Below are 23,769 nucleotides of genomic sequence, written 5' to 3' on the forward strand. Positions count from 1 at the left end.
GAGGTCAGGGCTCGGGACCTGCAGGGCGGGAAGCAGATGTGGAGGCCGGGGAGGGGCGTGCTGGATGTGTGCTGACGAGGAGGGAGCCAGGCCCAAGGAATTCCCTTGGTCAGGGGCTACCCCTTGGCACTGAGGACCCTTCCTGGCACAATGATGGGGACGGAGGTGGGGGGCCCTGGTCCCTGCACGAGAGGCACATCTGTGCGGACAGAGACTGCCCCCAGAACGCCCGTGCGTGAGATGGTGTCTTGGGTGGGCCTGGTGAGCTGGGAGCCATCCACACCCCACACACGAGGATGCTAAAGGCAGGATTGGCGTCTGAAGCCCAAGGACAGGATACCGTGGGATTGTCTCAGGCCTGTTTGCCCCTGGGGGCCTGGGCTCTAACCATAAGGCTCCCCAGCTAATGCTGGCGCCCACGAAGGAGGGGGGAGAAGGGCTGCTGTGAGTCAGGCAGCATCCGGGAAAGTGTGTGCGTGGGAGGGGGTGGAGGGGGCGGAGGGGGCGTGGGGTTTGCCTCTGGCTGACCCTAAGGACACTCTGTCTGCAGGAGGGGCCGGGGGAGATCCTGGAGTACTCGGTGCTGCTGCCCCGCGCGCTCTTCCAGAAGACCAAAGGCCGGAGGGGGGAGGCTGCCCAGAGACTCCTCCTGGTGGACTTCAGCAGCCAAGCCCTGTTCCAGGTACGGCCGCCCCCCGCCCCCCGGGAAAAGCCGTGTCTGTCTGACGGAAAGATGGAAGGAAGGCGTGGAGCCCAGCCCCTCCTCCAGGAGTCAGAGCCCTTCCTTACAAAGCCAGAAATTGGCCCGCACCGTGCACATCTCCCCGGGGAAGGTCTGAGTGGCATTGTTCTCACTACAGTGTAAATGACTACACGTGCAATCACTGTTCCCAACGGGAGACCCAGCATGGCAGCAACAGGAGCCTAGAATGCTAGGGGATTCTGGGCCTTTCTTCTCAGCCTCGAACCCCTCCCCCCTCTCTCCCCCCACCTCACATCTAGGACAAGAATTCCAGCCAAGTCTTGGGGGAGAAGGTCTTGGGTATTGTTGTGCCGAACACCAAGGTCGCCAACCTCTCGGAGCCCGTGGTGCTCACCTTCCAGCACCAGCCACAGCCGGTGAGTGTGAGCAAACCGGCCAGGAGACGAGGGTCCCCTTTGGCCATGTTTTCCTTCCTCCCCCCTCTCTTCTGAATCACTGGTCTTCAATGAAATGATCGACTGGCCAATCAGCCAGTCAGGCCCACCTGGGGTGTGTGTGGGTGTGTGTGGGGGGTGGGGGGGGGGTGTGGCCTGACACTGACTTCCTGTCCGGCCCACGAAGGGGTGGACTGTAATGGATGTACTCTCCCTTCTGGTCCCTACAGAAGAACGTGACGCTACAATGTGTATTCTGGGTTGAAGGCTCGGCATGTGAGTGTGGAGGGGTCTGCCCTGGGCAGGTACCTGCAGGGTGGGGGGCATGGGGTTAATCAGGGAGGGCTTCCTGGACAAGGTGGGCTTTGAAGAGGGAGTGATGGCAGATGAGGGATCTGCCGGGTGGAGCAAAGGCTCGGGAGAATGATACAGTCATACATTTGGGGGTTCAGTGGGGCCCTGGGAGACTGGGCTTGATCAGAGCCCCCATGCTGTCTCCTCCCCAGTGACCGGCCCAGGGAGCTGGAGCAGCGCCGGGTGCAAGACCATCAGCAGAGAGATGCAGACGTCCTGCCACTGCGACCACCTGACCTACTTCGCAGTTCTGATGGTGAGCGCTTGCTGTGTGCCCGCCACCCCTCAGATAGTCTGTCACCCGTTCCTCACAACAACCCATTTTACAGATAATGAAACGGAGGCTCAGAGAGGTTAAGCAATTTACCCGAGGTCACACAGCTCCTAAGGAAAGGAGCTGGTCTCTACAACCCCTGCCGTTTACCGCCAAGTTTTGGCGCCTGACAAAAAGACAGATTCCTGGCCCTGACCTAGAATGCTGATTCCTCAGGGCTGGGGTGGGGCTAGGAGAGTGCTTCTAAGGAGCCCTCGAGGGGGTACCGAGGTCCAGTGTGGAGGCCCCTGGGTGGGCATGAGTTCCCCCAAGATCTCAGAAGCTTTGTGTCCGAGGTCTGTGTTCTCAGAATCTTAGAACCCGGAGTCTGAGGGTTCAGAGTGGCCTTTAGCTCTTCCTGGGGGCGGGTGCTTTCTCCATCGCAGACACCCTAATCCTGCATTGAATGTTGTAGAAAACGAATCAGTGCCCGGACAGAAGAGGGTACCTGGCGAGGGCTCCTGGCCTTTGTGGGTCAGGGACCCGTTGGGGAAAGTGCTGAAAGCTATAGGCCCCTCCAGAAAAGGCACTCACGGGACCACAGTCTGCTCAGTCTGGGGAGGGGGTTCACAGACCCTTGAGGCCCCCCCCCCCACGGACCACGGGCTCATGGAGGGGGCACACCGAGGCAGCGCTGACCTGTCTCGTGGACCCAGGTGGCCTCCGTGGAGGTGGACGCCGTGCACAAGCACTACCTGACCCTCCTGTCCTACGTGGGCTGTGTCATCTCCGCCCTGGCCTGCGTTCTCACCATCGCCGCCTACCTCTTCTCCAGGTAGGACCGGGGAGGGCGGCAGAGGGGAGGGAGGCCCGTTCCAGGCCCCCAGGCCAGGACCCACCCCCATGGAGACCTGCCCGGGAGATGGGTGTGGTGGCGGGAGCCGTGAGAGGTGCTGGCTGCTGGCCCCTGGGCACCACCTTCCTTCCTCAGATCTGTGGTGTGTGGGTAACAGCATTTCCCCCTGACTTTGGGAGCATCTGGTGGGTTGTAGTGGCTGATTTGTCTATTTTGCTGTCTGGCTAAGGCTGCTGTTAAATGCACATAGTAGGTGCACAGGGACAAGTGGGGAATGGCTTGGCTGCAGTCAGGAGTCTGTGTGTGTGTGTGTGTGTGTGTGTGTGTGTGTGTGTAGTCTGGGAAGGCTGCCTGGAGGAGGAGGAGTGGGTCACGGGGTAACCATTCCCCTTGCCCCACCCCCACGCAGGAGGAAGTCTCGGGATTACACCATCAAGGTGCACATGAACCTGCTGCTGGCCGTCTTCCTACTGGATGTGAGCTTCCTGCTCAGCGAGCCGGTGGCCCTGACAGGCTCCGAGGCTGGCTGCCGCGCCAGCGCCATCTTCCTACACTTCTCCCTGCTCGCCTGCCTCTCCTGGATGGGCCTGGAGGGCTACAACCTCTACCGACTGGTGGTGGAGGTCTTCGGCGCCTACGTCCCTGGCTACCTGCTCAAGCTGAGCGTCGTGGGCTGGGGTAAGTTGGTGCAGGGTGTTGGTGGGCCCCCAGACCTGCCCTGGCTTCTGGCCAAACCAGGCACCTGGCTGTGCTTCTCCACCCAGCTCTCTGGCGGCTTCCTCACTGCCTCCTTCCCCCTCCCCCCATCCTCAGGCCTCACCAGAAGGCAGGGGAGGGGTGAGCCTCACAGGGTGGGAGATGGAGCTTCACCCTTTGCTGTCCACAGGCTTCCCCGCCTTCCTGGTGACCTTGGTGGCACTGGTGGACATTAACAACTACGGCTCCATCATCCTGTCTGTGCAAAGGACCCCGGAGAGTGTCATCTATCCTTCCATGTGAGTGGCTGTGTGTGGTGGGGGCAGGAGTTTGGGCCTCGGGGTGCTTCACCTTTGTACCATCTATATTATTACTTGCTTTAATATTTTCCTTTAAATCGTCTAACTGTTGATTTAAAGATATATCTTTTAAAAATTATCTTATCAACTACAAATCGGAAACCAGCATCACTGTCAGACACCGCGAGTAATCATACAAACAAACACGGGGACAAGGAAGCCCTGGTACCAAATGCTGGCTGCTGGCTGTGAACCGGAGGCCGGCTCTTTGTTGAAAAGGGAGACTAGCAAGAGTAAGAGGCAATAAAAACACATCAGCACCCAACGGAGCCTTTCCTCTGACTCCCGAGAAGGAATAAAGGAGACTTGAGAACAGAGTGACTTTTCACCCCATGAGCCCCTGGTGTTTAAAGCAGTTCCCCTGCACCCCCCTGGGCCCGCCCAGCCCCGCACTGAGCCCCCACCCGCTGAGCCCCCACCCTGGTCCGCAGGTGCTGGATCCGGGACTCCCTGGTCAGCCACATCACCAACCTGGGCCTCTTCAGCCTGGTGTTTCTGTTCAACGCGGCCATGATGGCCACGATGGTGGTGCAGATCCTGCGGCTGCACCCGCACACCCAGAAGTGGCCCCACGTGCTGACGCTGCTGGGCCTCAGCCTGGTCCTCGGCCTGCCCTGGGCCCTGGTCTTCTTCTCCTTTGCTTCCGGCACCTTCCAGCTTGTTGTCCTCTACTTCTTCAGCATCATGACCTCCTTCCAAGGTAGGCGTGGCCTGGTGTCGTGGGTGACCGCGGGGTCACGTTGGTGCCGGGAGCCTGTGTTCAGAGGAGGGCAGAGGGCAGGGGGCAGATCTGAGTCGAGGTGACTCCGGGAGGGAGAAGTTGGGGGGATGCCGCCGCCCGCCAGCTGAGCCCCGTGTCCCTCGCCGCCCACAGGCTTCCTCATCTTCCTCTGGTACTGGTCCATGCGGCTGCAGGCCCAGGGCGGGCCCTCCCCTCTGAAGAGCAGCTCGGACAGCACCAGGCTCCCCATCACCTCGGGCAGCACCTCGTCCAGCTGCATCTAGGTCGCCAGCCCGCCACCCGGTGTGAGGGAGCGGCGATGCGGCCTCGCACCACTGCCCGCGCCCCTGCCGCCGGCCCCCGGACCTCAGAGGGCTGGAGCTGTCGCATGGCGGCCGGACTCCCAGGCTGGGCCTTCTGAATTGGCCCTCGGACCACCGGGCTCTTGGCCTCACTCTCAAGGGGCTCAGGAGTGGGACCATCCTCCTGGCAGCCCTCGCCTGGGGCTGAACTCGCCCGCCCTGGGCTCAGCCCTCGTGGCTGGGGGTCGGGAACCGCAGGCCCCGGAGTCAGATGGTGGACCTTGGAGGCCTGGCAGAGGCTTTGGCCTCGTGTCTCTGCCCAGGACAGAAGTGGGCCGTGGCTATCCTGTTTCTGGCGACCACCAGGGGGGTACTCTGCAGCCCCTGTCATTTTAACCCAAGGGTGGCACCCAGGGTGAAAGGGATTGGGGCCGAGCTTCAGACCTCAGCAGGAGGAGACTCCTACCCCCACCCCTACCAGCAGCAGCTGCCCTGCGGCTGAGCTCAGGGCTTTGTGCTCTGTCAGCTTCCCAACCCACCCTCGCCCCTCCCCTGTCCTCCACGCACAGCCCGGGGTCCCCAATTCTAATGGTGTGTTTTGGGCCGTGGTTCCCCAGAGCTGCCCTGTGCCTGCTGTAAACCTTTACCTACTGCACGGGCCTTTGCGGGCCCCTGACTCAGGCTTAGGATAGGTGTTCTGGGCTAGTTCCGTTTGTCCACCTGGGCCTCTCTATAAGCTGCATCACCCTCGTTCACTGCCAAGCCCATACCTCTCGGGGGACCTCAGGCTCCCCAAGGCCCGCTGGTGGTAGGAACCATGGCCCATGGTGGAGTAAGTCTGTTTCCACCCCAGCACTCTGCAGACCGAGGCGTATCTCAGCTGGTGACACTGGCCTAGAGCCCATCGCAGTTCACTCTGCTGGACACAGAGGGTCAGACCTGGTCACCCCCACCCCCCTGTGACCTCTTAGCCTAGTGTGTGAGGCGCGCATGAGACCAGAGCTCCTGAAGCTACAGGCATGGAGTCAGGGGAGCCATCCGCCTGGCGGGAAATCCAGGAAGACTTCCTGCAGGAGGCAGCATTGGATCTGCATCTCAGCCTTACAGATGGGGAGGATTTTCTTTGTAGTTACTAATTCATTTGTCTTTGATATTAAAAAGGAAGTGATATTCATTGTAGAGAATTTGGAAAGCGTAGAAGAGTGTAAAGAAAATAAAAGTCTGCTGTTGTCGTCACCTAACAAATTGATGTAAACATTTTGGGGCGCTGCCCCCGAGTTTTCTTCTCTGCTTCTGTTAAAAGTCACTGATTGGGAAACGTGAATGAGAGAAGAGGACTATGTGTGTGTGTGTGTGGGGGGGGGGGGGCGGAGAAACAAAACTAAACACCTACTGGACAAGGGGAAGGATAAATGGCAACTTGGTGTCAGTGTTGGGAGGCAATAGGGAGCGGTGGGGTCTGTGGTGAACTGGACATGACAAACCCACACCGAGGAGCAGCTGCTCATCTCTAGCCGGTCACTGCCTCGCAGGGATGAGTGTCTGTGTAGCCAGACCACCTGCCTTTGATGAGAAACGAGAAATCCACATTGTGGTGGTGTCACATCCCTGGATTTTAAAATGGTGGCCGATCCAAAAAAATTCGCTGGCCCAGGAAATCACACTTGAGGGCTGAATTCAGCTCTCGGCTGGTCCACGTGATGCGTGTCACCAGTTTCTGGGCCAGTGTGAGGTCCAGGGGCTGCAAGGATGAAATGACTGAACGATTCTCCCATCATCCACCACCCCCAGCCTTGCTCGGCCAAATCTCCCCGCCCCACCCCGTGACACAGGTGAAGCAGATCACACACTGTCCGCGTGAGTTCTGGGAGCAGTCCTGTTTGTTGCTATTCGTCCCAGGCGTTGAAGGCCGGTGCAGGTCCGCCAAGGTCCGCCTCCGAGCTTTCTACCCTCCGCCGTCTCCTCCCTCCGCTTCCAGCTGCCCCGGGAGGTGTGTGTGAGGTGTGCCTGGGACCCTCTGAGGGTTTGGGTGCCAGGACGGGTCTCCGGGGGTGGGCTCAGCAGGTAACAATTCACAGAGCCCTTGTCCAGTGCCGGGGACCTGGGGTGGGTAGGCCGGCAGGCTGCTGGGTGGGGGGAAGGGGCAGGCCCAGTGGTTCCCGTCTGTCCTCCCAGTCTTCCCTGCAGGGGACACGCCTGGGGTCCCCTGCCAGATTCCTGCCTGCCACCACACCCCACAAGTGACCCCGACATGCCCTCCCCAGCCCTCCTCAGGCCCAGAGGGCCCAGCTGGGGACCGAGTCCTGTCCAGACGCCATGGGGGAGGAAGTGGAAATAGAGGCCAGTCGGGGCTGGGCGGGTCCCCATGAGGCCCCCAAAGCAGAGCAGGTCTGGCTCTGGCCTGAGCTGGAGGGGGGACTGATCACATGCACCTCCTTGGCGGGGTGCCCTTTACCTTCTGATCTCAAAGTGGTGGTGGGCCCCTGCCCAGGGCCTTGGCCTCATCCGCAGGCTTCCATGGGGCCACCAGAGTTGGGGACGAAGCGGCCAGCCCCTCCCTTCCTTCATGCCCGACTCCATGTGTGTTTGCTGCCCCGACTTCCTGCCTAGGCCACTGGGTCATGGGACAGTCAGACAATGATAGAGATGATAATGGCCACACAAAGGGACCGAACAATTCACCGGCATCATCTCATGAGATCCCCACGCGCCTCTGAGAGGCTCAGAGGAACGGACAGCTCAGGAAAGCCAGGAAGTGGCCAGGACAGACGTCAGCCCAGGCCTGGCCAATCCCCAGAGCCCATGCTCTTGCCCCCGCCCCCTCCCGGCCTGCCTCTCCTGGTGAGAAAGGGCCCGGACCCCTGGGCTGGCTCCCTCACTTCTCCCAGCCCCCAGCAGGCATGGATTTGAGCCTGGCTTTGTTCGAACCATAGGTACCATAGGCATGAGCAAGAGAGCACACATTCCATCCACGTTGAGCCTCATCCCTGTAGCCAGGCTGTGTGCCCGCGTGTATGGGCCTCCTCAAACTCTGACCCGGTCCTGGGAGGCAGCCCATTGCCGTTTGCTTTACAGAGGAGGAAACAGAGGCTCAGAGAGGCCCCCAGCTTGTGAGGAAGGTCTGAGCTGTGTGTGCCTGACTCCAAAGCCCGTGCTCACCACCACTCCCCAGCGGCCCGCTCTTGTGAGGCCTCTGTGGCCACTGGGCCGCAGCCCCACCGCACCCTCCCAGGCAGGGCCAGGAGCGCGTCCCCCGGTGGGTTCGGCAGCTCCTGCCCAGTCCGGCTCCCTCTGCAGGTGGTCACAGAATGGGGTGAGACGGGAGCACTGCCCAGTTCCCCACACCTTTCACAACCCAACCGATGGCGCCATGGAGCAGGAAGGATTACAAAAAGGCCACAGGAAGCTCTGACGCTGCGGGGGAGGGTGGGGGCCGGAGGGCTCTGCAGAGCCTGGGACCAGAGGATACACAGCCACAGGGCTCCCTCCGGAGTGGACAAGGCTGGCCAAGGATGGTGCCGCCCAGGGCCCTGGGGGCCCTGCTTCTCTCGCTCCTCCTGCTCCTGGCCTCAGGTGAGCGACTGGCTCCTCATCCCCTCCTGCCAAGCCCGGAGACCCCGTGCCAGGGGCGAGGATGGGTAGGGAGGGGGCTTGAGTTAGATGCCATGCTGGTAAACTTTGGTCCTCCGGGCCTCAGGTCGGTGCCCTGGGGATGGAGGGAGCATAGAGAGTGCTCCCCACTACGCCACCTGCACTGTGGCTCCCTGGCAGGCCTGGCCCTGGGACACAGGTGGGCCCTGGGACATAGATGGGCCCTGGGACACGGGTGGCCTGGGACATAGATGGGCTCTGGGACATAGATGGGTTCTGGGACATAGATGGGTTCTGGGACACATGTGGGCCCTGGCACATAGATGGGCCCTGGGACACAGGTGGGCCCTGGGACATAGATGGGCCCTGGGACACGGGTGGGCCTGGGACATAGATGGGCCTGGGACATAGATGGGTTCTGGGACACAGGTGGGCTCTGGGACATGGGTGGGCCCTGGGACATAGATGGGCCCTGGGACACAGGTGGGCCTGGGACATAGATGGGCTCTGGGACATAGATGGGCCTGGGACACAGGTGGGCTCTGGGACACGGGTGGGACTGGGACATAGATGGGCCCTGGGACATGGGTGGCCTGGGACACAGTTGGGCCCTGGACAAGCTCTTCTCCAGCTGGCCTCTGAGCTCTGGGAAGCGGCAGGAGAGCTGTAGAGCCTGAGGCCTGGCAAGGCTCATACCGCCCTCCCACCACCCTCCTCCGCCCCCCCTCCCTGTCCCCACAATGACCCCACAGTTCTCAGGCACCCAAACCAGGAACAAGACTCTTCCGCCCGCTTCACTCTTGGCCTTGCACACATGTGGCCGTTGTCCAGGGGCAGTTTGAAAACCTCAGGTCTTGTCCTTGCTGGTCTCTTTCCCAGGAAAGCTGTGCTCCAGCCCCTGCCCACCTGGCCAGCTCTTATTCATTTCCCTGCTGCCCTGGGAAGTCCATGGTGATCCCTCAGGCAGAGGGGAAAAAACCTACTGCTGGGAGCTTTGTCTGGACAAGGGGGAGGCAACTTGGTGTCAGTGCTGGGGAGGCAGTGGGGAGCGGTGGGGTCTGTGGTGAACTGGATTTGACAAACCCACACCGAGAGGGCAGCTGCTGCTCATCTCCAGCCGGTCGCTGCCTCGCAGGGATGAGAGCCCGTGCAGCCAGGCCACCTGCCTTTGATGAGAAATGAACACCTACAATGGGGTATGTCCTTTATGATCTCTAATCTCCCCCAAAACCCATTGGCCTCATTTGACTGATGAGAAGATTGAGCCTCAGAGAGTTACGTAACTTGTCTGAGGCCACACAGCTTGTATGTGACCCACAGCTTCCTCTCCAGCCCCTGTCCCAGGTGAAAGGGAACGGAACGGGAAGTCATGGAAGCTGGTTGCTAGTCCTGGAGCCATCTCCAGCTAGCTGGTGTCCTTGCCCCAGTCCCTATGCGACAGGGGCCTCAGTTTGCTGTATTCCCTACTCCAGGAGGTCGCCATGAGGGTTGTAATGGAAATGGGGGAGAATGACGCAAACCAAGACCAATACATTCATTAGGCCACAGTTGCAAGGGCTTTGGATGTAAAGTCTGATGTAAAACAACTGCAAAAAGCCAGGCAGACTTCCTGGAGGAGGTGCAAAAGGGTACTATCACTAACATAGTAAACCTTTTATCTACAGAGCCACATGCCCAAGCCCTTTGTACACACTTTCTCCAAAGCATCCCACTGGCCCTGTAAGAAGGGGGGGAGTGAGGGAGGAGGGGAAGGGTATCTCCTTTCACCTTGGACCCGAGGCCCAGGGAAGGTGTGATCCAGCTCAAGTGCACACCATCAGTGTGAATGGGCGGAGCTGGGGTTCCAGCCCACACCACAGACTCTGGAGCCCTTGCTGCCCCTTCACACTCTACGTTCCTCCCTCAGGTGAGAAAGATTTCACGAACAAATCTGAGCAAACAACCCAGATTGAGGAGCCGAGGAACGTCTGCCTGGGGCTCATCAATAAGGACCATTACGAACCCTTCGAACTGATGAGCACTGCGGAGTGCTTCAACAACTGCGCGCAGTCGGGGAGCTCCTCCTGTCATCTGGAAAACTTGCAGAGGTAACAAGGCCCTCTGAGCGGGAGCAGGGATCTGGGGTTCCTGCAGGGGTGGGGAGGAGGGGTGGGACGGAGCTATCAGCCCCCACGACCCCAGAAAATGCTGCTCCCATCTCGCCCTTCCACCTTGTTGTTGGACACGCATATCTCTCTGACCCTGAGGCCCCTCTGACTCAGTGGATACAGAGATAAATCAGCCCCCGTCCCTGCCCTTGGGAGTTGTGAAGGGACAGACACAGGCCCAAACGATGATGACTCCAGAGTGTGGTCCTACAGAAGGGGGAACAAGGGACCAGGTTAGCTCAAAGGGAAAACGTCTGCCAAGGCTTCCTAGAGGAGGGAACCCAGGAAAGGGCTTTGAAGGTTGCATAGGAGTTTTCCAGTTGCACCCAAGCAATGTTAGGAGATACCGGCAACCGAACTTCAGGGAGCATTGAGGAAGAACACCAGTGCTTTGAACTGTGAAAGAATAACATGCTGGCGATGGAAGTAACAATGGGGAGGTGGGGCGGGTTGGGGATAGAACTGAAAATATAAGTCCGGACCAAAATATGAAGGGTTGTATAAGCTACACCAATGTGAGAAGGGGCGGGCCAATGCTGTATTTTGTTTTTTAATATATTTCTATTGATTTCAGGGAGGAAGGGAGAGGGAGAGAGAGATAGAAACATCAGTGATGAGAGAGAATCATTGATTGGCTGCCTCCTGCATGCTGGACCGAGTCGCAACCCAGGCGTGTGCCCTTGACCGGAATCGAACCCGGGACAACTTCGGTCCGCAGGCTAACGCTCTTTCCACTGAGCCAAACCAGCTAGGGCTGTATGTATGTCTTGTCTTTTTATTTTCCTAATGATATCTTTTGAAGATCCAAACATTTACTTTGGATGAAGCCCAATTTAAATTGTGTGTGTGTGTGTGTGTGTGTGTGTGTGTGTGTTTGCTGTCATATCAAAGACATTTCATCTAGCCCAAGGTTGCAAGGATTTTCTCCTAAGTTTTCTTCTACAAGTATATGGTTCTAGCTCTTATAATTAGGTTGTGCATTTGGAGTTAAATTTTTGTGTACAGTGTGAGATAAATGTCTCACTTTACATTATTATTATTACTACTACCTTTACATCTGGATATCTAATGTTTCGGCACCATTTACTGAAAAGACTATGCTTTCTCCACTGAATTGCTTTTGGAGGGCATTCCATTGAAGAGCTAAATGGAGCCTTAGCCGGTTTGGCTCAGTGGATACAGTGTCAGCCTGCGACCAAAGGGTCCCGGGTTTGATTCTAGTCAAGGCATGTACTTTGGCTGCAGGCTCCTCCCCGGCCCAGGCCCTGGTCAGGGCGTGTGCAGGAGGCAACCAATCAATGTGTTTCTCTCACATCGATGTTGATGTTTCTCTCCATCTTTCCCTCTCCAACTCTCTCTTTAAAAAAAAAAATCAATGGAAAAATATCCTCGGGGGAGGATTAACAACAAAATAACCCCCCAAAATCAAACAATGAAAGGGTTCAGTGGAAGCTCCTGGAATGTCTTCTCCCAAGCTGGTAACCCAGAAACGAAGCTACACCCCTGCAGAAAGCAATGCCCCTGTGACAGATTTGAAAGAAGCAGGGGTGGCAATACCTGTTCCAACTCCATTGACCTCTCTGAGTCAGGCGGGTCTTGGAGGATGGCTGCGGACCAGCATGAACTTAATCGCCTGGCGAGTCCAATGACAGCTGATGTCCCAGACGGATGTGTTCACTTGAACAAATCAACACAGCCCCTGGCAATGGATACCCAGCTATTACCCGGTGAATACTTTCTCCTCCGTACCAGTTCATAAGGACCTGGCAGAGCCAACAGTATTCTGTCGCGGTGTTTCCTCGGGGCTGTGTCAGTTCCCCTCCTTGCTGTCATCATATACTTCACAGAGACCTTATTGATCTTGACATTCAGCAAAGCTTCACTAGCCCACATTATGCTGATTAGATTTGAGGAGCAGAAAGTGACATGTACTTAAGACGCCTGAGGAAGACATAAGTGAACTAGAGGATGGGAGATAAAGCCCGCAAGAATTCAGGGGCCCATCATCTCATTGCGTTTTCTGGGCATTCGGATGTCTGGAGAATGGCAAGGTGTCCCCTCCAACGTAAAAGGCGAGTTGTTTAATGTCACACCACTTAACCACGAAAAAACAACCACCAGCAGGCACAATGTGGAAAGATATGTATTCGACAAACATGAAACTAAAGGAATCTAAGTAGCTATACTAGTATCAGGCAGGCAAGATGGTACTTAAGTGGGTGTCGATGTTGTAATTAAAAATTCATTGGTACAGCGATGCTTTAGACTTTTTGAATATGTTACATTTCACACCTAAAATAATTTTTTAAGTGCTCTGAGAAGCAGATGAGGAAATATTTCCTTGAGAAAGCAAATGGGGCTGTTTTATGAGGCCACGGAATTTTTTTTTAAGTGCATGAGGTGAAATATATAATGAAATACAATTCACGATTTTATTCGGTAATCATGACAATTGCAATACTTCTTTTTAAAAATATTTTTATTTATTTTATTGATTTCAGAGAGGAAGGAAGAAGGAGAGAGAGATAGAAACATCAATGATGAGAGAGAATCATTGACCGGCTGCCTCTTGCACGCCCCCCACTGGGGATCAAGCCTGCAACCTGGGCATGTGCTCTTGACTGGAATCGAACCTGGGACCCTTTAGTCTGCAGGCTAACGCTCTATCCACTGAGCCAAACAGGCTAGGGCCTCAATACTTCTTTGTTTCCATTTTTAAAAGGTAAACAAAAGCTAGACTCAGTTGACATGGCTCAATCCATGGGTTTGGACAGCCTCGCCCCACTGCCTCTGGCTTGATGGTGTTCTAATTGCCTGCTACACTCAAGCACATTTGCACATCTCTGCCTGGCTTACTCTTTACATTACACAATATTTTTTCTGTGGTTTCTTGGGGGGTGGTTTGCCTTGGTAACTGTGAGCGTTCAAAAATGATGTCAAAATAAGAGCCTCCTTTTGTGTTCCTGGCAAGCCCTCCATAGCTACTCCTTTCCAACAGCCTTGATCTGGCTGTATCTTCCCCCCACCCCTACCCCTCCCTTCCCATTGCTGTCTCAGGCCTAGCCTGAGCAGCAGATCTTAAGACCCTAGGTTTAAAACAACCACCTGGCGTGCATTGAAGTTTCAGTACCACGGAGAGCGCCACAGACTGGCCTCACCTTGCTGTTTTAGCGGAGGCCAGGGAGCTGTGGTGAAATAACTGCCAATTAACTTCTATGTTCTGTGAGGTTCAACAGCAGCTCAGGTCCCATAGGTCAGTTTCCACACAGCTCCGTCCTCAAAGACCGAATTCCCGGTATGCAGTGAGTACTCAATAGATGTGAGGAGGTGCTCACCCACGCCACGCAATTACCATCCCGCAGTTGAAAAGGCTCAGAGGAATTTCTCCAAAGCAGATATGGGAAGACCAGCACGCATATAAAAAGATGCTCAACATCATTATACATCAGGGAAATGCAAATTCAAACCACAATGAGATGCCACTTTATACCTACCATGAGGAGCAAAACGAAAAATAAGTATTGGCAAGTACATGAGGAAATCGGTGCCTACCTCGTTGGCGGGAATGCGAAATGGTGCAGGTTGTGGAAAACAGCCTGACAAATCCTCAGAAAGTTAAGCAAAGCATTACCACCGGCTTCACTCCTATGTTGGTACCCAAAAGGACGGAAAACAAACCCTCAAACAAAAGCTTGTCTGTGAATGTTCATAGCAGCCCTGGTCACAATAGCCCAAGCATGGAAACGGCCCAAATGTCCATCAATGGGTAAATGGATAAACAAAATGTGGTATATCCGTACAATGAGATATTATTCGCCCATAAAGAAGGAATGAAATACTTGTACAAGCTGCAACATGGATGACCCTTGAAGACACGATGCTAACTAAGTAAAAGAAGCCAGGCACAAAAGGTCAGGTGCCATCTAATTCCATTTATAGGAAATATCCGGAATTGGCAAATGTATCGAGACGGTAACCAGATTAGTGGTTGCCAGGGGCTAGGGGAGGAGGGAAGATAGTGACTGCTTAATGGGTATGGGGTGATGCATTGTACACCTTAGAAAAATATTTTTATTGATTTCAGAGAGGAAGGGAGAGAGAGAGAGAGAGAGAGAGAGAGAGAGAGAGAGAGAGAATGAGAGAGAGAGATCAATGATGACAGAGAGTCATTGATCGGCTGCTTCCTGCACTCCCTACATCGGAAATCAAGCCCACAACCTGGACATGTGCCCTGACTGGGAGTCAAACCATGACCTTCTGGTTCATAGGTCCACGTACACTTTAAAGTAGTTAAATGATGTGTTTTATGTTATATGGAAGTTTTTACAAAAAGACAAACATGTGAAATACTCAGAGGGACTGCTGGCTGGAATCCCTCGGACAAGCTTGGGCTGTTCCTCGGCGCTCCCAGGGTCTTCCCGTGCTATTCGGAGCCACCCCTCCCGCCCCAAGAGCCTGATGATCATGGCCCATGGTCTCTCTCCTCCTTTCATCCAGGTTGGGGACCAGGTGAGTGGGGGGCTCAGCTGGCAAGGCCCCACATTGCCCCTGCCCCCGGCCCCTTGCAGATACTGGCTGGACTACGAGACCTACCTGGTGGAGAGGAGGCTGAGTGGGACGGTGGATTTGCCTTTTCTGAAGGCTTTTGTCAAGAACGTCAGCACCAGCATCGCAGAAGACCTGCACTTCTCTCTGAACCTCTCTCAGGTGAAGCGTCCCCGCCCCTGCTGGCTGGCTCTGGCCGGTTTCCTCAGGCATGGCTTTCGGAATTCTGCGGGAGTCACGGTCGGGGCTTGGTGCCCAGCAAAACCTAGCCCTCCTGTATCCCTGCAGGGCCCCTCCGCCTTGCTAATGGGTGCTGGTGAGTTTAGTGGATGAGTGGGTCCCAGTAACAGATTGTCCAGATTTCTAGGACGAGACCCCTGGAAGGTCTCCTTGTTACCCCCATTCTCCGGATTGGGAAAACTGAGGCCCCGTGAGTGTCCAGGGGCTCACAGCCTGGACAGAGCAGAGCTGGGGCTGTGCCCCCAATGTCCTGCCTCTCAGAGCGAAAGTCCTCAGGTGCCGCCTCTCCACCTGGCGTGCCTCCGTTTCCCTCCCCCCTGGGGGAGTGGCAGGACCTGTGTTGGGGGCTGGAATCCTTGGGTCGAGAAGGAGCCACTGGGTCTGTGGTTACAGATTCCGGGGCAGGTGACGGAGGACAAGCACCAGTTCCCCGCCAGAGTCCGGCTGCCCAGGAGCCTGTTCGCCTCCCTGCAGGGCAGCCGGCCGGTGGTGCCCTTGGCCGTATCTGTGCTGGACATTGGCCCGGGGAACCTCTTCAAGGTGAGACGCTGGGTGGAGGGCAGGGCAGCTCTGAGGCTCCCCAGCCAATGCTCATCCTCTTCCTCGAGGAACCCCCTGGCGATGGAGAAGGCGAAGAGCCTCTGCAGCTCACGGCCACCCCAGACCTGTCTCTAGAGCCTGTGGCTTTCAGGCTCACACTGGTCCACACACTCAGATATTCGGACCCCACATACCAGTGACCTTGGACTGTACGTGTATCCCAAGTGTGCCCGTGTCCCTGTGGGTCCCTGTGCATGCACACACATGCATGTCTTTCCTGTTCCTGGTACACACACAGTCCACATGAGCGAGTGTGCCCGTACCCATGCAGGCGTGTCCCATGGGTGTCCCAGAGGCATATATGTGCTCCCATGCAGACGTGTGCATGCCCAGTGCTGGTGCGGTCAGGGCCTTCAGTGGTGGGGTACTTACCCCCGTAGGCACCCACTGCCCCCCATTTCTGGGCTGATGTTTCTCCTGGCCCCGTGCCCCTCCAGTTAAGAGGCAGAGGAGTCTGGAGGCCAGGCGTGGAGAGCGGTGGGTGCCTGGCTTTGTGACCAGCCCGAGCAGGAGGCCATAGGGAGCAGCAGGGAGAATGTGACCCCTGGCCCCTTGGTCCTCTGGCCCCTGGTCCAGACTTTGCCCTCCAGGCAAGGACCCTGGGTCCTGGAGGCTCCCAGGAACCCTGCCACGGCTGAGTTGAGACAGCCCTTCTGCAGCCTGGCCCCCCATCTCCCTCCACAGGGCCCCCAGCTCAGCCTGGAGGACGAGGGCAGCGTGTTGAACAACCGCCTGGTGGGCTTGAGTTTGGGCCGGATGCGAGTCACGGCGCTGCCGGAGCCTGTGGAGATCACCTTCTCGCACCCGCGCCAGCCTCCGGTGAGCCCCCGCCCAGGCCGGCAGTGACACAGGGGCAGACAGGCGGGTGGGCACCCCTGGGCACACGGACAGACAAGCACAGGACTCCGCACTGTCCACCCTCCACATCCACCTAGGAGAAGCCGTTAGGACCGCACACACAGCTGTGCCCAGGGATGCACGTGCTCACAGAGGTGCACACCGGACCTGGCACACCCACATGCATGCACACGGCATTACACACCCACCCACAGACATGCAACCCTCCCACCCACAGCCCGTCACCATACCCAGGCCCCTCATGTGCCGATCCAGGGGCCATCAACGGTGTGGCCCACCTTCCTATGTGACCACGATGTTCCTGTGTGAGCCTTGCACACACATGCTTGGAGGAGGGAGCATGCAGTCCTCTCCCTCCCCTCCCACGCCCTTCTCTCCCCTCTCCCAGCCTCCCCCTGCCTCTCTCCTGATTCCCATTCTCTGGTTTCAGAACATGACCCTCACCTGTGTATTCTGGGATGTGACTAAAGGTAGGGCCTGGAGGACCTCCTCTGGGTGAGACAGGTGGGGGGAGTATGGACTCCCTTCCCGGTGCAGGCCCCTCCCCTCTTCTCCCTCCTCTTTGTTCCCCTCCCCCCTCTCTGGTCACTCCTCTTCCTTCTCCCCTCCCTCCCCTCCCGATGGTCTTCTCCCTCCTCTCCAGGGTCAACAGGAGACTGGTCTTCGGAGGGCTGCTCCACGGAGCCCGGAGCGCAGGCGACAGTCTGCCGCTGTGACCACCTGACCTTCTTCGCCCTGCTGCTGGTAACACCCTCCCCACCCCCAGCGTGTCTGGAGGGGCCCAGCCTCCTGTCCTGGGAGGGGGCTTCCTGGCAGGGGCCTTGGCCTTTGGGGGTAGGTGGGCCTGGCCGCCAGCTGATGGGGTCCTGGTTGGGGGTGTTGCCCACAGAGGCCGACCCTGGACAAGGCCACCGTGCGGACCCTGGTGCGAATCTCCCAGGTCGGCTGTGGCGCCTCCATGGTTTTCCTGGCCTTCACCATTGTCTTCTACGTGACCCTGAGGTGGGTGACCCATCCCCACGCCCTCCTGTCCTCAAAGGCAGCACACGGTGCCGGGCCAAAGGCACCCTGGTCGTGCAAAATCATATGGACATCCTCTCCAAACCTCAGTGTCCTCATCCGTAAAATAGGGCCGGAGGTTGCCATGTGTTGGGTCATTTCAGTTACAAGTGGCAGAGACTCAAAGCCCATGAGCTTAAACATCCTAAGGAGTGTGGGGGCCAGGTCATGGAAAGACCCCAGTGAGCTCACGGCAGGTGCGGTTCGATCCAGGACCAGGTCTCCGGGAGCCGGTCTCCCTCTGCTTCTCATACTTCGCTCTCTCCTGTCAATCGTATCCGGCAGCTTCTCCACCCCCAGGGGCCTCAGGGAGCCCAGGCTTGCATGACGGGCTCTCAGCTGTCCTGACGGTTAACATCGTACACGGAGCCCCAGAACTGAAGTCTTTCAAATATTTTTAAACAATTATGTAGCCCGACCGGCGTGGCTCAGTGGTTGAGTGTTGACATATGAACCAGGAGGTCAGGGCTCGATTCCCAGTCAGGACACAAGCCCGGGTTGCGGGCTCGGTCCCCCAGTGGGGGGCGTGCAGGAGGCAGCCGACCAATGGTTCTCTCTCATCATTGATGAATCCTCTCTCTCTCCCTCTTCCTTCCCCTCTGAAATCAATAAAAATATCTTTACAAATAAATAAATAAATATAGACTAGCAGGAAGTGGTGAACACAGCGCATAGAGTCCCCTGCTTTCTTCACCCAGCTTTCCCCAAAGATGGCATTTTCTATCCTCCTAGTACCATCTCAAAACCAGGCACGGACAGCAGAATGCACCCAGGAAATGGAAAGTTATGCCGTTGGGCTGAAGCATCGAGTTGAGGGAGGGAGGAGACCGGCAGGATCCGGGTGGCCATGGGAGGGCTCCTGGACCCGGAACCGGAGGGCCCTCACTCTGGGCGCTGGCAGGGCCGGAGCAGAAGGAGGTGGACAGCCTCTCGCTGGCCCTCTCCCCCAGGTTCTCCTGGAAGAGGTTCAAGTCAGAAGATGCCCCTAAAGATCCACGTGGCCCTGAGCGTCAGCCTGTTTCTCGTGAACCTAGTCTTCTTCATCGATGTGGGGCATGGCCCACAGGGGACCCATGCTGCCTGCGTGGCCCGGGGGGCCATCTTCCACTACTTCCTGCTCTGTGTCTTCACCTGGATGGTGCTGGAATCCTTCCACCTCTACCTGCTCGTCATCAGGGTCTTCAACACCTACTTCGGGCACTACTTCCTGAAGCTGAGCCTCGTGGGCTGGGGTAGGTGTGGCCGGGCTGGGCAGAGGGGCTGGCTCCGGGGTGTGCGTCCCAGCAATGCCGTGCCTCCTCCCCCGCCCAGGCCTACCAGTCCTCATGGTCATCGGCACCGGGAGTGCCAACAGCTACGGCCTCTACACCATCCAAGACCAGGACAACAGGACCACACTGGAGCTGTGAGTGGTGGCTGTGGGAGCAGGAGTGACGCCAGGTCCCTGGCTGCACATATGGAGGCCAGAGGGAGGTGGGGAGAGGAGAGACCCAGGAAATCAAGGCGAAGGATCCTCCGATCCGCAGGGGTAAACTGAGGCCTGGAGAGAGGATATGCAGTGAGCGAGGGGTCCTGAGAAGGAGGAGAGAGACCCGGAGCAGGAGGCGGGACGCCTTGCCCTAGCCTGGTCCACCACCAGCCCATCTGGCACTTGGGGACATGTTTTGTTTTGTTTTTTAATGATTTTTTACAGAGAGGAAGGGAGCGGGATAGAGAGTTAGAAACATCGATGAGAGAGAAACATCGATCAGTTGCCTCCTGCACACCCCCTACTGGGGATGTGCCCCCAACCAAGGTACATGCCCTTGACCGGTATCGAACCTGGGACCCTTCAGCCCACAGACTGACGCTCTATCCACTGAGCCAAACCGGTTGGGGCTGGGGACATGTTTTTAAAAGTGCCCCCTACCCCCAATCTGACAGGCCAGGCGCTCAGCTGGGTTTCAGCCCCCACCTGCCCCCGCAGCCAGGTGCCCTTGCGCAGGGCACAACCTGCTGACGTATCCCAGCAGCTCTGGTCCTGTCTGGGCTCTGCCTCTGCGTTGCTGTGTGACTTTGGGCCAGCTCGTCCTCTCTCTGGGCCTCAGTCTCCTCATCTGTACAATGGGGTGGAGGGCGGACAGACATGCTCTTTTGGGCTTTCACCCCTGCAGTGCAGGGAGCACTGGGGCAGAGCCAAGCCCCTCCCAGGGCGTCTGTCTTGGGCCCATGGCTCTGTGCTAAGAGGGGCTGGTCATTCCCCTGGACTCAAATGCAGGGCCACAGGGTAGACCATAAGATAAGTGCATGTGGCAGCCCAGGGGGGAGGGGGACTGCATTAGACTGGCGGTCACACACTGTCTAATGGGCAGCTGCCAGGCACGTGTGTTGTTATTTTTTTGTTGTTGTTTTTTTGAGTGTGTGGTGTATTTTTTATTGTTTAAAGTATTACATGTATCTCCTTTTTCCCGATTGACCCCTCCTCCCCCTGCCCCAGGCATGTGGTTTTACAACAGAAGCAGAAATCTGGGTGCTTATGCCAAACCTCCTACTTTTTAAACGATGGTTATTAATTCTTTTTTTTTTTTTACAACATCATGTGGGGCATATCTTTTTTACAACATATCTTTGGGGCCCAATGGACCCTTTTGTACCCACTAGTCTAAAGAGACAGCAGAACCCTAGCTGGTTTGGCTCAGTGGATAGAGTGCCGGCCTGTGGACTCCAGGGACCCAGGTTCGATTCCAGTCAAGCGCACAGTGGGAGGCGTGCAGGAGGCAGCTGATCAGTGATTCTCTCTCATCACTGATGTTCTATCTCTCTCTCCTTCTCCTTTCCTCTCTGAAATCAATAAAAATATATTTAAAAATGAAAATAAAATAAAAAAGAGACACCAGACCGGAGCCTCCCAAGAGCCCCTCCCCCAGGAGAGGGGGTTGCTGGGTGGAGACGGGAAGGGCGTCTTCTTGGTCGCTGAAGGTCAGTCTGGGGAGACTGCCCAGGGCTCGCTGGTCAGGAGGACCTGGCCCCGTCCCAATGGTCACCCACCTCCACCAGGTGCTGGTTCCGGGAGAAAACTGCCCTCTACGCCACCGTCCACGGCTACTTCCTCGTCACCTTCCTGTTCAGCGCTGTGGTGCTGGGCCTGCTGGCCTGGAAGATCTTCACTCTGTCGAGTGCCACGGCCGGCAAGGAGCAGCGGCAGCACTGGAAGGGGGTCCTCACCTTGCTGGGCCTCTCGAGCCTGGTGGGCACTACCTGGGGGCTGGCCATCCTCACGCCGCTGGGCCTGTCCACCATCTACATCTTCGCAGTGTTCAACTCCTTACAAGGTGAGGCTCCTGGGCCCGGGAGGTGGCGGCTGCCCCGTCCGCACCCGGGGCGGGAGGCTGGGATGGGAGGCAGGGAGAGAGTGGTTGGCGGGAAACAGGATTCCATGAGGCCAGCTCAGGTCAGGGCTGCTGACTGTAAATATCCGACCCAGGCCTCTCCCCAGACCCTCGGGCCAGAAAGGCTGGCTGGCCTCAGGGGAGCTGCTGCCAGGCTCAGGAAAAGCCTCCAAAGCAAAGCGGATACTTTCTCCATCTTTCTCTCTGGAGCCACGTGCATGCTCTCACCTTCTTCTCTCTCCGCTGGCCCATTCCTACCCGTGGCCCCCAATATAGTCACCTCAACCCCAGATGACCTGCCAAGTCTAGTGACGACGGTCTGATTAGGTCTCTTCCAGTTCGTAGGAGTGTCAAGGATCTGATGGGGCCACCTTAGAAAGATAGAAACATCAGTGATGAGAGAGATTCATGGATCGGTGGCCTCCTGCACACCCCACACTGAGGATGGAACCCGGGCATGTGCCCCGACCAGGAATCGAACCGTGATCTCCTGGTTCATAGGTTGACGCTCAACCACCGAGCCACGCCAGCCGGGCACCCTTCATATTTAAACCTGAACTCCAAGATGCCTTTTCGATTCTTTTTCCGGTTTCATTTTTGCCCCATTTCCCCGTAAATTCTTGAACTTTTACGAGGGGGCTATTTCTCCTTTGGGCAGCCGCCGCCAGGCCGCCCAGCCCCCTGTCCCCACCCCACCCCCTCACTCCGGGCTCCCCCCTGCCCTCTCCTCCGCAGGTGTCTTCATCTTCTGCTGGTTCACCGTCCTCTACTTCCCGAGCCAGACCACCGTGTCCTCCTCCTCCGGCACCGCCCGGGCTGAGCAGACCCACACGGCGTCGCAATGACAGGACTCGGCTCTGACCCGCTGTGTGCACCTGGACAGCTCCCGGCCTCCCTCTGGGCCTCGGTCTCCACGTCTGTACAGTGTGGCTGCGGAGGGAGGGGGAGGGACGGGGCGAACCACATGATCTCAGAGGTCCCACCCAGATCGGCTCTGGTATCAGAATCCCCCAATCCAGGACTGCAGGGGCTCAAGGTTCCCATAACCCTGAGCCTCCTACCAGCACAGAACAGCACCCTCACCCCTGCCGCTCTGCACACCCCCCCCCCCCCTGCCTTCATAGAGAAGCAGCCTATCTGCCATTGCCCCCCGTCTGGTCGCAGTAAGAGGGGAGTCAGTTGCTGGCACAGCCCCTCCAAGGAGCCCAGCCTCCCCTTCCTCCCTGTTGTCACTGCCTCTCCACCCGCTGGCTCCCCTGCCCGTGGTGAGGGGGCATTTAGGAGGCGTCAGCCCCTCAGGCACCAGGTAGTTGTGAACTGGAGGTTTGTTTGGGGGGTTGGTCCCCCAGCCCACCGGGTCTCGGCCAGTCCCACCATGGCCTATTATCACAGAAGAACCCCCACCATTTGGGGGGGCTGCCAGCCCTTCAGGTGCCAGGACACTGACATTCAGAGAATGCCACTCAGTGGGTGACACCCCCAGCAAGGCCCCTGTTCCCATTCTGACTGCCATGTGGGTGGCTTGACCTCTGACCTGCTGTCACGGTAGGGGTCACGGTGGGGGTCACAGTGGGCTGGAGGTGCAGGGTAGGGGAGGAGGCTGGGCTGAGCAGAGAGAGGAAGCACATCCCCCAGCCTCCCCCCACCCCCCACCCCCGCACACCCCACCGGGAATCTGAGCACCTACAGCTACAGAGCAGGCGCTTTGCCGCCTCACTAGCCCCGTCAGCCCAGCCCTGGTGCGTCTGGGGCCCTGAGCAGATATCCGCTGTCTAATAGGTGGATGTGTGAGCTTGGCAGCAGCCTGACAGCCCTGAGCCAGGGGTGTGTCCCAGGCCAGACCCTGCTTCCAGCAGCTGGACCTCTGGGTCACAAGCAACCGCATGCTGTTTCCTCCATAGGAAACAAAAGGAGGCAGATAATAGAGATGGAGGAAGAGATAGAGATAGAGCTAGAGAGAGAGAATTAACAGATGAGCCATTGTGAAGGGAGAGATCAGAGAGGGACAGATGGAGAGACACAGCCCGCCTCCCCACACCCGCTTCCCCAGCCTGCGGACAGGAGGGCAGAGGCCTGGGACGGTCCCCCTCCCTGAGCCCCATCTCCACCATCCCGTTCCCGCCCCAGCCTTGCTTACTAACCAGCGGGGAATGCACCCCTCCCCACCCGCACCTGGCCCCGGGGGCTTTGCAGCCGGTCAGGCACATTCTACAGATGAGAAATTAGTCCAGTGAGACCCTCCCCACGGCCCCGGGGCTGCCGGCCTGCCAGATGCCAAGTCAGGACCAGCAACAGATGAAAGACAGGAAGGGGGGGCCCTATTTTAAGCAAGTCACCGTGTCCTGGAAGGGAATCCTGGGGCGTGGACATCACGGCAGCTGAGCCACAGGCTTCGGTTTTGTGCACACACTTGGTGGGGCTGGGGTTTATCCTCACAGACCTATGATTCTCAAGCCAAGGATCTCAGCTCCCTCCCCCCAACCTGCGCTCAGGAAGAGCAGAGGGACGCCAGGGTCTGAGGGCCTGGGTTCAAATCCCGCCTCTGCTACGAAGGGGCCGTGTGGCCCTGCGCATGTCACCGCGCCCGCTTCCTGCTCCGTAAAATTGAGATCGAGTCCTTGCCTCGTCCTGAGAGCACTAAGTGAGGTGACGAAGTCCAGTGCCCCGCACGATTCAGGGGGAG

At 57.5% G+C, this 23,769-nt stretch overlaps 2 protein-coding genes across 2 annotated transcripts in view; both read left to right on the top strand.

Annotated features, from left to right (window-relative positions):
* ADGRG1 (adhesion G protein-coupled receptor G1) overlaps window positions 1–5,927 on the top strand; it is a 27,239-nt gene extending 21,312 nt beyond the window's left edge. The window contains exons 4-12 of the mRNA XM_023746273.1: window positions 470–682; window positions 1,003–1,119; window positions 1,368–1,413; window positions 1,644–1,747; window positions 2,461–2,579; window positions 3,010–3,278; window positions 3,487–3,595; window positions 4,087–4,355; window positions 4,530–5,927. Of these exons, the coding sequence (XP_023602041.1) occupies window positions 470–682; window positions 1,003–1,119; window positions 1,368–1,413; window positions 1,644–1,747; window positions 2,461–2,579; window positions 3,010–3,278; window positions 3,487–3,595; window positions 4,087–4,355; window positions 4,530–4,660 (1,377 nt within the window). The 3' untranslated portion in view covers window positions 4,661–5,927. The remainder of the gene's footprint in view (window positions 1–469; window positions 683–1,002; window positions 1,120–1,367; window positions 1,414–1,643; window positions 1,748–2,460; window positions 2,580–3,009; window positions 3,279–3,486; window positions 3,596–4,086; window positions 4,356–4,529) is intronic.
* Window positions 5,928–8,040: 2,113 nt separating this feature from the next.
* On the top strand, window positions 8,041–22,711 carry ADGRG3 (adhesion G protein-coupled receptor G3). Its single transcript, XM_006105190.3, is given in 13 exon segments — window positions 8,041–8,251; window positions 10,176–10,356; window positions 14,985–15,123; window positions 15,595–15,741; window positions 16,486–16,620; window positions 17,090–17,129; window positions 17,303–17,403; window positions 17,549–17,661; window positions 18,669–18,705; window positions 18,707–18,950; window positions 19,030–19,123; window positions 20,755–21,029; window positions 21,822–22,711. Coding segments are annotated over 13 exon segments (1,827 nt in total). The 3' UTR covers window positions 21,932–22,711.
* The last annotated feature ends 1,058 nt before the right edge of the window (window positions 22,712–23,769 follow it).

The sequence above is a fragment of the Myotis lucifugus genome, unplaced genomic scaffold (assembly GCF_000147115.1).
Source record: "Myotis lucifugus unplaced genomic scaffold, Myoluc2.0 scaffold_648, whole genome shotgun sequence".
NCBI lineage: Eukaryota > Metazoa > Chordata > Mammalia > Chiroptera > Vespertilionidae > Myotis > Myotis lucifugus.